General features: G+C 43.4%; 1 protein-coding gene across 2 annotated transcripts in view; it reads right to left on the bottom strand.

Moving 5' to 3' along the window:
* LOC147436894 (uncharacterized) overlaps positions 1-7,781 on the bottom strand; it is an 87,856-nt gene extending 80,075 nt beyond the window's left edge. The window contains exon 1 of one of the 2 annotated variants that reach the window (XM_086486283.1): positions 7,060-7,781. In XM_086486283.1, the coding sequence (XP_086342409.1) occupies positions 7,060-7,712 (653 nt within the window). In that variant the 5' untranslated portion in view covers positions 7,713-7,781. The remainder of the gene's footprint in view (positions 1-7,059) is intronic. The other variant, XM_086486282.1, reaches the window with a different exon arrangement.
* Between the last annotated feature and the right edge of the window lie 8,682 nt (positions 7,782-16,463).

Below are 16,463 nucleotides of genomic sequence, written 5' to 3'. Positions count from 1 at the left end.
CTCGAAGGCTTCGCACATGAGAGCTTCCTGGAGGGAAATTCTTCACATCCGCAATTTGAGCAAGTTGCCGCCCAAGAAGAAATAGGGTTATCAAGGAAGATGAGGAGAAGAAGTCATGGGCCGCGGTCATCTCCACAACACAAAAGCAAGCAGAAGAGGCCGAAAAATGGATTGAGGTCACCAAGAAAGGGAAAGGTAAGGAAGCTCCTTGTACACCCACTCTTATTAACATGACCCTCGAAGAGGAACAATGGAGGAGGAGCGGGCTCTACATGTGAGGGTAACCAGCCTCAAGGACATAAACAATGTGGAAAAAGAGGTCACAATCCTCACAGCCATGATGGGGGTGGACAAGCCTTCACACACAAAGACGTGGACAGTGGGCAAGAAGAGTGGTGGCCCTGGAGAATCTTCAAAAGAGAGAGCTCTCATACTACGCTTCCCCTCCTTGGAAGAGAAGAAGAAATTCTTGAAAAAGAGGCCTACTCTCAAGAAGACAGGTATTTTCCTCGGTGATGATCTCACTCTCTCACAGCTTGCGCATATGAGAGAGGTAATGCCAGAGATTACGGCGGCAAGGGAGAAGGGAAAGACGGCCTTTTACAAAGATGGTCGGGTGTTGATTTTAGAGCGGCACTCTACATGACGGTGTGAGACCTATGGGACCACATTGAAGATGGCTACTTGGAATTGTAATGGATCTATGAGGTTGGACGTCAGTGCCTTTGAGGACAATTTCAGAGAAAGGGACATTGTTTTCTTCTTAAAGACTCATCAGGCCCCTGGACAACTTATGCCACATGTACAGATGGGAGACAGCCCACAGGACAGTCACGAGATCTGAGCATGGGAGTAGAGGTTTAGGAGTAGTAGCAGTGCTATTTAGGGAGGAGTTACAACCACTACTACATATTCGGAGAGATGACCATGCTAGATACATGTGGGTGAGGCTGAGAGCTGACACAGGCCGATTTCTATACATTGCCACATGTTACTTCCCCCCCAGTGTGTCAGTATATGCTGCACCCAGAGGACATTTGCATTTCTCTATACTAGATGATGATATATGGGAGTTTTCTAGGGATGGTGATATCATCCTCCTAGGGGACTTCAATGCCCGAACGGGCAACTCTTAGACAGTCTTCTACGACACTTCGAATGAAATGCTTAGAGAGTTGGATGTGGGTAACTTGGGGCTTGATGAATGCTCACATGACAGAGAGCATGCAGAGTATGGGAGATACCTCACGGAGATGACAACCACACATGGGTTAGCCATACTTAATGGCTTACAGCGATTTCCTGGAGCAGCCAGTCTCACATGCTTTCTACACACACGGGGCCAGTACAGAGGACTATGTTATGGCACAACCGAGCTTTATTCCTTGTATTCAAGATTTCAAAGTGAGAGCCAGACCAGTGGGTGTAGCAATGGATTATGCTCTTTTGACATTGTCCGTTTCATTTCAGTATAGTACGGCCCAGACATCAGAAGGCAGGTCACATACCCGTTATACATTTACACCAGAGACTGACTCGGTTTATACAGAGGAGATCTATAGCCGTCTATGCACAGCTAGTCTTGGTCTCTCAGTGGAGGAGTGCACCACTTTACTGATCGAGACACTGCATGGTGCAGCATCAGAGGCATACCCACACACTCAGTCGGGTCGGAGGCGACATTTTGGGAGCATGCCCCAGAATAGTTGGTATAATGAGGAGTGCAGAGAGATGGCAGCCCAGCTCCAGAGAGATTTTTTTTTAGGAGTCATCACTTACAGACAGTCTCGGATAACTTCCCAACGCCTTGTGCAACGGAAGAAACGAGCTTACTTGGCCCATATGGAGCGAGACTTGTATCGGTTGTTCTTGAGTAGACACTCAGGAGAGGCATGGCGATTCTTTCATGAGCACTCCCCTCCCCCAATGATTATTTCTCCTGATGTGTGGGGCCAGTATGCGACATCGTTATATACAATTCTTGGACAGGAACCCCTTCCATATCCTACAGAGGCATGCCCACCTACCAGCACCTTCTTTACCACTGAGATGGTAAAGAGAGCCATTGACAGGATGAGGACCAGCAGGGCATATGATCATGATGGTCTAGTAGCAAAGCACTTTATACATGCTAGAGATATGTTGGTAGAGGTTCTTGCAGAGTTGTTCAATCGTGCCATGTGTGAGGGGTTACCTGAGACTTGGAGGCTGTCTACTATTGTGCCCATCTTCAAGGCAGGTGATCCTACAGAGCCTGGGAATTACCGCACTATTATGGTTGGGCACACATTGGCACAGTTGTATGCATCCATTCTTGAGCAGCAGTTGAGTAATTGGGCAGAGGGTGAGGGTGTACGAGCGTTTTAGGAGGGGTTTCTCCACTCTTGATCATATTCTAACACTCAGAGCCATCAATAGGAGGGCAGGTCACATGGGAGACAGATTTATTGTAGCTGTGGATTTCCGCAAAGCATTTGACATGGTACCAAGAGCTCGATTGATGAGCAGACTGCAGGAGATGGGGGTGGCCATAGTGTTGATTTGGGGGATTATGGCTCTATACAGATCAGTGATGGGACATGTGCGCACCCCGGAGGGGATATCTGATTTAGTTCACTCCACCATTGGGGTGAAGCAGGATTGCCCATTGTCTCCTACTCTATTTGGTATGTATGTTGATAAGGTGTTTGATTACATTGACAGAGAGGGTGATAGAGGTGCCCAGCTGGTAGGGACGTGGATCCCATTGTTGTTATATGTTGATGATATTGTGTTGATCTTTGACTCACCAGAGGGTATGCAGCGACAGTTGGATGCATTACACAGTTTTGCAGAGGATAGTGGATTGTCTGTAAACCTTGGTAAAACCAAGGTTATGGTGTTTAACACCACACCACAGTGGATCAGGAGATCAGCACCGACTTTCACATATCGTCAGGAGATTGTAGAGTATACAGATGCATACACTTACCTTGGGGTTGTCTTCACTGGGCCAAGGTTTTCTTTGGGGAGAGCAGCAGAGAGTAGACTGACTAGAGCTTATGCGGCCTTGGGAGGCTTGGAGAGGATATGTTCGCAGGTTCAGTTCTAGGAACCTCGAACAAAGTTATGGCTCTCTGATACTTTAGTAGCCTCAGCTATGTTGTATGGGGTGCAGATATGGGGACCTTCTGTAGGCCAGGATGGTTGGAGACGTATGGAGAGGCCCTTGGTATCTATGATCTCTCGACTGATCAGAGCCAACGCCTCCGTACCCCACGCTATCATTCGAGCAGAGCTAGCTGCCGCTCCTATGGAGATTAAGGCGCTTACCAGATAAGTCTCCTTTGTCCACAGCTTGTGGGATACTACTAGAGACAGTTATGCTAGACTGGTCCTTGAGTCTTCTAGACAGTTAGCGTCACGTGACACATCGAACCCCATGTGTTTGTGGACAAGCTACAACATGACCAGAGTTCACTTCAGTCAAGTCAGTCTAGAATAGGAAGTGATCTGGCACGTTTGTGAGTCTGTTTGCAGACCATGCATGTCCAGACACTTAGATTAGATGCATATCCTCTGGTTGCACATAGTATGATCATCAGATTTCGATCAGATTCCACCAGGATCATTTTTTGGTGCACAAAACCTATTTTTCTTATTTTTGACATTTTCACTTATTTATTAAGTAACTTTTGTTGGAAACTAGGTAGGGCAATTTTGCTAAGTTTATATATATAGAAACCTAGTGCTAGCACTTTCTGGCAGAAGATGCAACAGGAGCGTTTGCTCACAGGCAACTTCTCAGCAGGACTCCAAGATTCTCTAGCGTTTTTGCATCACTGCAGATGAGCTAGCGTTTTTGGACAAGAACCTAGATCAGCCAGCGTTTTTGCATCTGCATCAGCCTAGCGACAGCAAAGGACAGATCAGCACTAGCGTTAGTGGTTTTCATCGGCAGATCCACAACGTGTTTGCAGCAAGACCCATTTTCAGCCCTAGCGTTTTTCGTTTGCAGATCAACCTCAGCATTTTTGCAGATCTTCGCGACGGAATCAGCCCTAGACTCGGGGTTTTCAGTTTTCAGCAGTTCGGTTTTCAGCAGTTAGTACCCGCAGTAGAACCCCCAAACCTCGCAGATCTCACCTTCCCGCAGCAAATCCTTGCCGCACGGTCAGACCTCGCGAACTTTGCAGTTTCAGCCCGAAAAACGCAGATTTCAGCATCTGCATTTTCAGCGTCGTCGTCCAATCATCACCATCGACATCGTCACCGACATAGAGTCAGAATTCAGCAGATAAAGATTTGCAGATTTCAGCCATTAGCATTTTCAGATTTCATTCCGTCTCGTCGTCCTCCTCATCATCGTCGACATCGTCGGCAAGTCCAAGCATTGTAGAGATTTGTGCAATCAATAGTAGACCACTCTCGCCATAGAGAGGGGGGCCTTCCGAGGAGGGTTTGACAACATTTTGGTGTCGTATTCTTCTCTCTCTATCTCTCAGTCTCAGCACCGTCATTCACAGTGTTCATCTACTTTGTTTGTGTCCATTGCACTCTCTCACTAAAGGAATGGAAGGCTCTCCCTTCCGTAAGTAAAAGGAACCCTTGAGCACAGTTCGGAGCACTCATCTTGAGCAAAGTTCAACATTCACTTCCGCTGCACCTTACAGTTAGCTCTTCAGGGAGACACTTCATGCTGGTATGCACAGATGACATCATGGTTTCAGATGCATGGCTTAACCCCTTTCCAGTTGTTAGGTGCAGCGGAATGAATGTTTGAACTTTGCTCAAGATGAGTGCTCCGAATTGTGCTCAAGGTTCCTTTTGTTCTTATGGAAGGTAGAGCCTTCCGTTCTTAATGAGAGAGTGCAATGATCACAAACAAAGTGAATGGACACTGTGCCTGCAAGTGTATGAGACTAAGAGATACAGAGAGAAGAGAATACGACACCAGAGATGTTGTAAAACCCTCCTCCGAAGGCCCCACTCGTCGGCGAGAGTGGTCTACTTATGATTGCACAAACTAGTACAAACTCAATGCATGTGACTGATGCAAGTGTAGGCTATGTCGGGGATGACGACACCGACATAAGGACTAAAATCTGCAATCTTTGATCTGCTGTCCAAAAACGCTATGGGCTGAAATTTGACCTGCTTGAAAACGCTAGGAAAAACGCTGATTCTGCGGGTCTCTAGGGCTGAAAATCTGCATCTACTGTAGGCTGAAAACTGAGGTTCTTGAGGCTGAATCTGCTACTCCTTTAGGGCTGAAACTGAGGGTCTTTCATTGCTGAAAATCTGCAGGGCTGAAAACTGAAAACGCTGAGGTTTCTTGATGTTCCGTCGCGTTGAATCTGCAAAACGCTGGGGCTGATCTGCAAATCAAAAACGCTAGGGCTGAAAATGGTTCTGCTGTCCCCAGATGTCCTGCAAATGCAAAACGCTAGGCTTCTTGTTGAGTCTTTTGTCGCCAGGGATCTGCTAGAGCCAAAACGCTGGCTGATCTGGTCCAAAAACGCTAGCTTGATGCTGTGAATCAAAAAGCTAGGGCTTGGGGTTCTGCTGAGAAGTTGCCTGTTGAGCGAGGGCTTCTGCTGCCTCTTCTGCCAAATAGTGCTAGTCTAGGTTTGCTTATATACAAACTTACTCAATTTGCCCTACCTACTTTCCAACAAAAGTCACTTAAAAATAATAAGTGAAAAATGTCAAAAATAGGGAAAATAGGCTAAATGCACTGGAAAGTTCCCCTGAAGGATTTTGATGGATTCTGATGGGAATGCTTATAATCATGCTGTGTGCAACCAGAAGATATGCATCTACACTAAGTGCCTGGACATGCACGGTCTGCGAACAGACTCACAAAAGTGCCAGATCACTTTCTATTCTAGATTGACTTGACTGAACTGAACCCTGGTCATGCTGTAGCTTGTCCACGGACACATAGGGTTGGATGTGTCACGTGACACCAGTACTCTCTTCAAACACCCTCGATGTCTCATAGACGGGTGGAGATTACTAGACTCATTCGTCAGGACCTGATCCACCTGGATACCAGAAGGACATGGATAGAGCCGCCACAAGTGGTGGGCACGAAGATAGCTTTCTATAGAGAGCATCTTCTCCACCTCACAGGACATGGGTTTGTGATTCGACCCAGCTACATGGATACACATGTCTCGTGGTTTGCGGTGTGCCATTGGTCAGATACGCACATCCTCACATCAGCTGGAGATTGAGACTGGTAGATTCAGAGGGATACCAGCAGACAACGGGATATGCCGCTTATGCCAGCTAGAGCCAGAGACATAGCTACATTACATACGTCATTGCACAGTGTACTATGAGATTCGGGGCCGTTTCCACTGCTTCTTTAGAGAGGGTTTCGGTCCTTTCTCTAGGGTCATGAGTTATGAGGATCAGAGATGTCTTGGGCTATATCTACTTGAGTTACACAGATATAAAGACTTTACTCGGGAGAGCTAGAGAGAGACAGTCCCAGAGACAGATTACAGGTTTCTTTTCACTAGATATGGGACAGCCAAAGGAGCAGCCATCACTGCAGAGCTCGGCCCACACTCATTCGGCCACTACCGGCACTCTCAACGACCGACCACTAGAGCTACGGAGATCTGGACAGCCACGATTGAGGAGAGGGGCTACACAGCATCGACGGAGACTACAGCAAAGGATTCGAGCCATATTCTTTTGACATCCATAGTGCAAATGAGGATGGATTCTAGTAGTAGTATTATTTTAGTATTTTTGTTCTTTTTGTACCCAAACATGGTATCAGATTCACAATTTTGTAACAGTTTGGTCTCATAGGTCATTTTGGCCTTTTGAAGACGTTAAAATAACATTTCATCTCTCTCTCTCTCTCTCTCTCTCTCTCTCTCTCTCTCTCTCTCTCTCTCTAAAGTGGGCCGCAACATTGCACAATGTGATAGGTCACAGGTGTCTGTTTGATCCGGTCTAAAAGAGACCCAGTATACAAGATAGCAACATTACTTCTTTTCGACACCTATCAAATCTGATTCACTTCTTACCACAAGAACAAGCTCTCTAACAACCACTTACCTCCTATTACGGATGCACTCTCCACATACTTTCTCTTCCTGCTCCAAGCTTTCCAATAGATCATTGTACTTTTGCAACCGCATCATCCCCAACCATGCATCCCCGGTAAACATTTTACGTTTCTGTGTCCCATCCTCGTGCTCCTGAATTAACTGTTCATAATCCATGCGTGAGCTTTCCCCAAAGGACTCGTGAATTTGCAGTCGCTTACTTGGCTGACAGCCGGGGCTGACATCTTTCAAAGATGGGTGGACAAGAGAGAGGAACTTCGCTTTCTGGGGCTTCAATCTCACTACACGCTGCCTTCGGATGAACCTGGCCAATACATCTGTGTGTGCTTTCAGCTGAGGTGTGGTGGAGCATGAACGCGCTTCAGATACAATCTCTAATGGAAGCTCAGGGAAGGCATCAGCAGGGCTAGAGTGAAAAGGCAAGGCCATGATTATGCTTGCCACTGCTCCTACCATAGCTAATCTGGCAGGGCCGCCATCTCTTTTGGGGTCGTTGGGCACCCAATGCCCAACAGGGTCCACTGCGCTAAAGGCAAAGCTGCTGGAAGAAGCATCGTGGGTGCTCCCGTGAGCTCTATGGCGTTGGTGGGTTACATAGGAGCTGGGTTTGGGGGTGGTATAAAAAAACAGCTGCTGCTCCATCACGTTGCTCCAATCCGCGCAATACTCGTCAGGGCAAGGCTGATTAATTGTGCGCCAGTAAACCGTTGTGATCTAGGCCTCCTAAGAGCCTAGTCTCACTACATGGAGCATTAGGATCTCAGCACGGGGTATTAATTTTTAAATGAAGAGGGAGTGGTGGGATCTTCGCCGCAGATTTAGGCATGCACGATGTGAGGTAGGCTCGGTCGTTTGATTTGGTCCGACATGTTCAGGTTTACTTTTTTTGTCCTAGTTTACTTTTGCCTCTGTCCAATTTTGCTTATCATGCATTTATTTCCCATCATGAATATGTATAAAATCTAGGGAAAATTACCAAAATACCCCTCTAATTTGTGGAAATTCCCAAAATACCCCTCAAATTTCAAAAATTCCCAGAATACCCCCAATATTTTGTCATAAATTCCCAAAATGCCCTTCAAATTTTCCAAAATTCCCAAAATACCCCTGGTTGTGAAATTAAATTTCTCGAAAGATTAAAATATTTGTAGCTATTCATAAGAAGACTCATTGCTTATCAATATAAGATGCTAAATCCAAAATTTGAGTTGATTATGTAGGCTTTGGAGATGAATTGCTTCATTATCTTTAGACATAATTGCCTTTTTTTGCGAGGTAATTTGTGACAAATTACATTCTAAGAATGCAAAGCGGATCTCAATTGTCAAAAAAGAGTAAAGATTAAAAAATCTTGAACAATCCAACCAAAATAGATACAAGAATTTTTTAAATTTGAGGGGTATTTTGGGAATTTCCACAAATTAGAGGGGTATTTTGGTAATTTTCCCTAAAATCTATTAAACCATCGCACATTAGCAAGCAACATACATCGTAAAGCAACTATCCCAAATACCGTTTAGTCAATGGCCACCATGGCTCAGCTCCTTTAGCTGACTTCTTTCTAATCATGGCAATGATTCTTTGGTATTTATCTGGCAACCCCTCTAAGTATGTTTTGTGGTCAGCTTTACAGATATTAGAGCAATTCACCAACTCATCCGGCTTACGTTTCAACATGTTAACCCACTTCGTACCAATGGCCTTTTTGCCATGAGGAAAATCACATAAAGTCAAAACTGCATCAAATTTTGATTGCATGGTAGCTATCCAATTTTTTGAATCATGTGCTTCATCAAAAGACAGAGGTTCCTCAAAATCGTATAAACTGGAAACAACCAAAGCATAACAATCTCATACATAAGATGCTTAGCGAGAACCTGAACGAGTACTAATAGAAAAAGGTGCATCCAATTTACAAACACGTGGGAGAGTTGGATAGGCCACAAGCCTTGCACGACACCCACCGGAGAGAGTTGGATAGGACATAGGCCTTGCACGGCACCAAATCTCGCCAAATTTTTTGAGCCCTCCAATGTTCTCCGGATTCGTACACAGCATCTCACCATTGATCCCATCGCTCCCAGTTCATTTAATACCCCGTGCCCTTTAGTGTCAAGGGTCTCCTACACTTATCTCTATCTACCACAGGGTGGACTAGATGGGATCAATGGTCCAAGTGCAATGGCGGTCCCGTCCTTCATCTCGTGCCTAGATATATAAAAACTAATCTCGAGATTAGTTTTCATTCCAAAATTAATTTTTATTCGGAGATTTGCATTTTTTTAATTATAACCACATGGCTCTCCATTTAAAACAAGATGGTCAACTATTTTCCAGCATTAAGGGCTTATGGGGCAGAGCAATAGAAGATTGAGGGCCCTCAAAAGGTGTCAGTAGAGAGCCTATGGGGGAGCCCTCTAACTTATAGCCTCTTTTTGTTTCTTTATTAATAGTAAATGTGGACAACGGCCAATCAACATCTACCCTTTGAATCAAGGCCCTCATGATAGTTACACATCTTGGATCTCCTCATGAGCCCCCCCCCCCTCCTCCTCCCACCCCTTCTGCCCCCATTAATACTCGTGTTAGAGCTTATGAGCAAAGTTGCAAATGATTCATGCATTCCAAGAGAAAAAGATGGATATAGTGAGACTCAATGCAAAGTGAATGAGCGTTGTATCAAAGTCATGAGCTGATGTATATGAGAGTAATGCGGGTTTTCTATCATGCGCATTACAGCTCAAGAAAAGAATGTGAAGAATGTGGATGCACACCAATCAAAAAACATCTTAAAAGCATTGTTATGTGCTGGAAACACCTCCACTCTGTTTTCATGATTCATTTGGCATGTCCACAATCACGGTTTATGTTATATGGTGCACATGGAGTTCACAAACAAGGAACCCCTCGCTCCAGAGAATGGCTTATTCACTACAACACGTCGCGCGAATACTCATGCCCGTACCACGAAAATAAACTAGTTATAAAAAACCCATTCGTCGGTATGTCCGATGGTATGAGTGTCGGTACCATCACATAGGTATGTCCATCGATATACCCGTGGAATTTAAGATGTGCATACCGACACACATACTGATGGGCATATCGACACCTATATGGACGCTCATACCGACGCAAAACCTGTAAAAAAATTTAAGCATAGAAGGCTGACATCTGGTACTGCATGTACTGCAGCACCAAAAGCAGTCCTCTCTACTCAAAGGAGAGAGTGCAAAATCAACCGCACTCCACCTTCGGTTTGCCTGAAAATCCACAGAAGTGTGAGTACATATTGACCTGATGAGATCCACAAAACACAACCATAACAATACTCGCAAACAATAACTATCGTGTAAATCGCAAAACCTAACCATAATTGAATTCTGAAACCATAACCATAACCTTAAGCATAACCATAACCATAACGGAATACTAAAATCATAACCGAATTTTGAAACCATAACCATAACCTCAAACCATATTTCTAACCGAATTTTGAAACCATAACCATAACCTCAAACCATAGTTCCAACCAAATTCTGAAAACATAACCATAACCATCGTGTAAATTGTAAAACATAGCCATAATTGAATTCTGAAACCATAACCATAACTTCAAACCATATTTCTAACTGAATTCTGAAACCATAACCATAACCATCGTGTAAATTGCAAAACATAACCATAATTGAATTATGAAACCATAACCATAACCTTACGCATAACCATAAGCAGATTTTGAAACCATAACCATAACCGAATTCTGAAACCATAACCATAACCATCGTGTAAATCGCAAAACATAACCATAACTGAATTTGAAACCATAACCATAACCTCAAACCGGACATAACCATAAACATAACAGCATTTATCTAAAAGTATATACCAAAATTTAAGTAGCTATACATCAACATGTACAATTGAAAATATATACATCGGCCAGACTGATCAAGGTAAGGCTTCCCGATCGGCGTTCTCTTCCTCATCCTGAAGCTGCAGAAGAAGAGCTGATAGTCCATGCTTGAATCCATATTTCTCCTCTCTACCCATCGGAGGATGCTTCATGGTAAGCTCTTCTAATATAAACACTTAACCATAAGAAAAAAAATTTGAAAAACATATGTACTTACGCTATATTAAATAGTGTATGACACTTACAAACTCATGTCGAAGATTCTTGTAGCCTCCATTCCCAAGATGAGAAGTTCCTACAAACTCCGAGCGTGCTCTGGCTACATCTCGCTGTTGTTGGAACCTGTCTAGACGCTCATGTTGCTCTCAAGAAATCCCTCTCCACTCATTTGCATCCAACCATGTCGACTTTGCCTCAACGGCTTTGTATTGGCTTCATGCTTTTAGATCGACGATGTGATCATTGCAATAGCCACTCTCGTGATCCAATCAATGGAGACTAGATCGTATCCCTCTGTTGGCATGTACTCTCTGTGAATGGCATCAATGATGTAATTCTTTCTCTCTACATCCTGATTTTCCCGATACTCCATCACAAAGTACCTAAACTACACTGTACAAAGCTAACGAACCCTTTGACGCATGGCCTTTTTGGCCCTATTTATAACTAGTTCCCCACCCCTGATCTTGTACACCTTGCTAGGATCAAACTCATGTGATCCCCAAGGTGTATGTGGTGTACCCGTCAGTGTACTATCTACTGAAGAGAGAGGTAGACGCTCTCTTGGAGGTGTGGACACATCCACAGTGCCACTACCACAACAACCACCGTCACCACTTGAATAACAAGATCTATGTTGTCTCAAAGAGGAACAAGAAAGCGTAGTCTCCCATGAAGATTGACTAGTCGATGTAATTGAGATGTTGGTCTAAGGTGTGACACCACCAGTCGGTGTGACTCGAACGTTGGTCTGAGGGGTTAGAGCAAGTGTAGTTGTTCTAGAAGGACCTGTTGTCCAAAATTGATGTGTGCATTCACACTAGTCTGGAAAAAACTATGAGAAGAAACTATGCATCTACTTTGATGACATGCCAGCTGGAGTAACTGGGAAACTGAAACTTGGAGAGTATGGCTCCTCCTCATCTGCCATGGATGCAAAAACTAATTCAAAAACATATGGACAATATGTTAGTTCACTTAACCATAAATAAACATCTCAATCAACATGAATAAACCACAAATTAGCAAGAATTCATTGTTGTACAATAGTTAAAATCTATTAATCAAAAGTAGACATTACAAGAGAGTTCTTAACAAAAATCACTAATCAATGTCTCCTCTTCTATGAGAGATGATGCACCAAAGATATATATCTCTATGTGAACTTTTGCATCTTCGTCATCAAACTTCATGGCTCCATCCGTCTTTGCATCTATCTTCGTATCTGATCGCTCATCTCAAGTTCAGGTCTTGAGAAAAGCATGGACTTGAAGCTCAGGCTCCTCATCCTGATCGTCAGCAATCAATGCACAGAGCTCAGGTGTCTCTTTGTTCTCAACAATCCAATCCTTCCCAGACTTGTTTACTCCGTGGAACAACTTGGACGACAAAGAGCCAACGCATTTTACTCAAATCTTCTTCGTCTTTTTCGTTCCACATTGGATTTATAATAAACAAAACCTGTTCACAATGCTGCAGAATAACAAATGAATCACGATCGTCCGTCCACACCCGCCTAGAGTTAACTTGAATCAGTCCACTCCTACCTTTACGCATAGTTGCATTGGGACCACTAGTAATGACCTTGAACCACTTCACATAAAAAAAGAAAATATCAAACTTTATGAAGCTAATCAAAGCTTGCCCTGACACCACTCTCAAAGGTGACCCTTATTTCGTCTATCCGTTGCACTCTGAAGTGTCGCCCATGTGATAACAAATCTACGTATTTGTGATACTAGTGGCACATAAAACAATTTAAATTCACATTGCATATATTCTCATGTAGTTTAAAAAATAGTACGTACAATATATATGCCAATTGCATCCCATCGACATCTCCTCTTCCTCTTCAATGATCAATACTCTATTTCGTTTTGCCTTCGATATTGTTGCATCAGGGGCCAGTGTCCAGTAGGAGAGTCAGACATTTTTTGAAGGTGATATGGAAAAGGAAGATTTCTAGTGATATGATTGCGCTTGAATCACATTCGATTAGCCAAACTTTGTTTATTTTCCGCTTCATATTTCTAAATCTACTTTTCCATGACTTTTGAGTTCAGAAGACAAAATCTCATAACCTTTTCACGCATTTTGATATCCACCTTTCTCATGATGCCTTGTCTCTGTGACTCCTTTCCAATTACCTTGGTATTTGTCTCAGAGGTCCACAATCGGGCCATCCCTGGGTCAATTGAACCCAATAACTCACAAATAAAAAAAAGAGACTCCTCCACAAGCCATACTTCACCATGGTGTGTCTGGATCCTATTGGATGGCCCTTAAAGAGGTCCAATGAGAATTTAGTTCAATTAAATAATTATCTAGGCATTATTCAAGCCCTCTCTCTCAGAGGGGAAAGGAGGACACTTGTCCTAATGCTACCTCTATTGCTTGAAATGACCTAAGCTTGTGATTGGCTAGGCTTGAGAGGAGCCAATGAGCTTGCATCAAGAGCTAGAAGGACAGGTCGACCCAAGCAAGGAGGGGGGTAGCTTGTGCATATACTCCCTCTCACACACTCTCATTCTCATTGTGTGTTTAGTAAGAACACCATCTTCTTCTCCAAGCTTGAGAAGTTGAGAGACTACACCGACAACTCTTGGCTATGGAATCCAAATCCAACCAAGAGCCATGCTCCAAAGTGCAAGCTTGCCATCTTCTTCATCTCCATTATTATGCTTCTATGCTATGCTAAACTACAAGAGTAATAACAAGTAAAGATATTATTTCTTTCTCGTATGTTACTTCTGCTTCCTCGTCCCTCCCCTCACTCCCTGCTACCTCCCTCCACTTTTGAAGGTGTTTGAGATCTTGGGATTGGGGCCGGGGATATGTTAATTCTTTTGCAAGCTAATTAAGGGCATAATTTTAGTGTATGAAGTCTACCATCTTTATTGCACCAATGACGTCTCAAGTAACACAAGCTTGTATTGTACCAAGTCTCTCTTTATGGGGGAATCTATAATACAAAAGCCTTTTGGAGGGGGGACCAGCTCCACGAAGACGGCGGTCTTGACGATCCTCAACTCCTCCCAAGATGAAATGATCATCCTATAGTCCTTCTCCTTGTGACTCCAAAAGGGACGAGAGGAAACAAAGGAAGCAAAAGGTGAGAAAGTGATCACCCTCTTCTCCTTCTTCATCATCTTCCTCCTCTTCCAACGAAAGCAGCGGCTATTCTCCTAGAGAATACCAGAGGAGAGGACGTCGTAAATCCCATGATGCTTGGAAAAGGTCCTACAACCTTCAAAAGTTCAAAGAGGGAGGAAAGAGTGTCTCTTTTCTCACCTATGATGGCACCTTTGGTGCTACCAACAAAGTTTTGGCCTTCATCCAACAATTTGATGCAGCCTTTGGAGACAAGGGCTTCACAGATTCCTCCAAGCTACGTCATGTAGCTATGCACTTTCAAAAATCTGCTCGACAATGGTGGGGTAGCCTTCATGTAAATGGCAAAGCTCCAAAGACATGGAAAACTCTATGAGTTTCCATCATGAAATAATTCCTTGCAAGCGACACCAAAGATAAAGTGCTCATCGAATGGCCGAGTTTGAAGCTACTCTCCAATGAGTCTATCCACAAAAGTTTTGGGATTTTCATCTCAAAGCTACAGTCTTTCAAAAGATAAACTTTGCTGAGAAAATGCAACAATTTTGTGCAAGATTACTTGAAGAAATGGCCGAGTATGTCAACTCAGATCGGCCTAGTACTATCAACAAAGTCATCCATCACACTATGGTTGGTTCTCACATTAATTTCCAACAAGGGGCTAAAAGGAATGCCAAGCCCATGGAAAACAAAGACCGAAATGATTCAAGAGGAAAGAACAATGCTCAAAACTCTTCCCAAGGTAACTCCAACAAAAACAACAACAACAAGACCAAGGAGAAAGGTAAAAATAAACTCTCTCCCAAAGAGCTAGAGGCTTTTCTAAAGGATCATAAATGTTTCAAGTGTGGGGGGCAAGGGCATGGTTACTGTTCTTGCCCCAAAAGAAATACACACAACGAGACTCCTAGAGCTTCCATGGTCGAAGCTCTAAAAGAGGATGCTCATTGCAAAGGCTCATCCCTTTCCTATGCTTGCGGAAAAGTGAGGGAGCATGATTCCTTCATCCTTTTTTACCATGGCTCTATTCACAACTTCATATCAACGAAGTTGGCCATTAAGTTGGGTATACAAGCTTTTGAGAAGGGAGATACTGTAACTGCCGAAGGAGATTTCAAGGGACAACAAGCCTCCATGTCTCCCTTGATTGGGAAATTGAGGCTTCATTTCCAAAGCTACATTGACAAAGAAGACTTTTTCATCTCCCCTCTCCAACACGAGGTTGTTATTCTATGCGCACCATGGTTCAACCACATGGCTGCCAACATGTAGTTCCTTGAAAGAAGAATTTATTTCACCTACAGGGATAAGAACATGTATATAGATGCCAATGAGTCAGGTCCTACTATCCCTCTTGTATATTCACCTGCTTTTGATAAGTCAATTGAAAGCTCAGTTTTCACGTATATGATTTTTGTCAATGAGTCCATAATTGATGCTAATGTTTTACCAAAACAAAGTGGTAGGAATCAAGAAGAATTAGAGTTTTCTAATTTTATAAATAGATTCCAAGATGTTTTTATCGATGACATCGCTATGGAGTTACCTCCAAAACGACAGGATGATGACCATAGAATAGAGCTTCTACCTGGGAGCCACCTTATAGAGTTTCTCGAGCTCAACAAGAGGAGATTATGAGGCAAGTGCATGAACTGGTAGATAAGGGGATGATGAGGCCTAGTTCCTCTCCCTTTTGTTCACCAGTCCTACTAGTGCAAAAGAAAGACAACACATATCGTATATGTGTCAACTATAGAACTTAAACCGGATCACTATTAAAAACAAATTTCTCGTACCGTGGGTAGCAGATTTGTTTGATAAGCTACAAGGCTCTACCTACTTCATTAGGATTGACCTAAAAAGTGGCTATCATCAAATAAGGATAGTGAATGAAGATATTGTAAAGACTACTTTTTGCACAACATTGGTCTTTATGAATATCTTGTCATGCCTTTTGGCTTGATAAATGCTCCGGCCACATTCAACCGCCTAATCGAGAAAAATTTAGGCCCTACCACAAGTTCACTTGAGTATTCTTTGATGATATCATCATCTACTCCAATTCTTTTGAGGAGCATAAGCAACATCTCCAGGTAATCTTTCAAGCTTTGAGGGAGAATAAACTTTTGAGTAACCAAAAGAAGAGT

This window comes from Adiantum capillus-veneris, chromosome 17 (assembly GCF_014529385.1).
Source record: "Adiantum capillus-veneris isolate H3 chromosome 17, ASM1452938v2, whole genome shotgun sequence".
NCBI lineage: Eukaryota > Viridiplantae > Streptophyta > Polypodiopsida > Polypodiales > Pteridaceae > Adiantum > Adiantum capillus-veneris.
The sequence above is the reverse complement of the archived record's forward strand: the minus strand, read 5'-3'. Positions and strand labels throughout refer to the sequence as shown.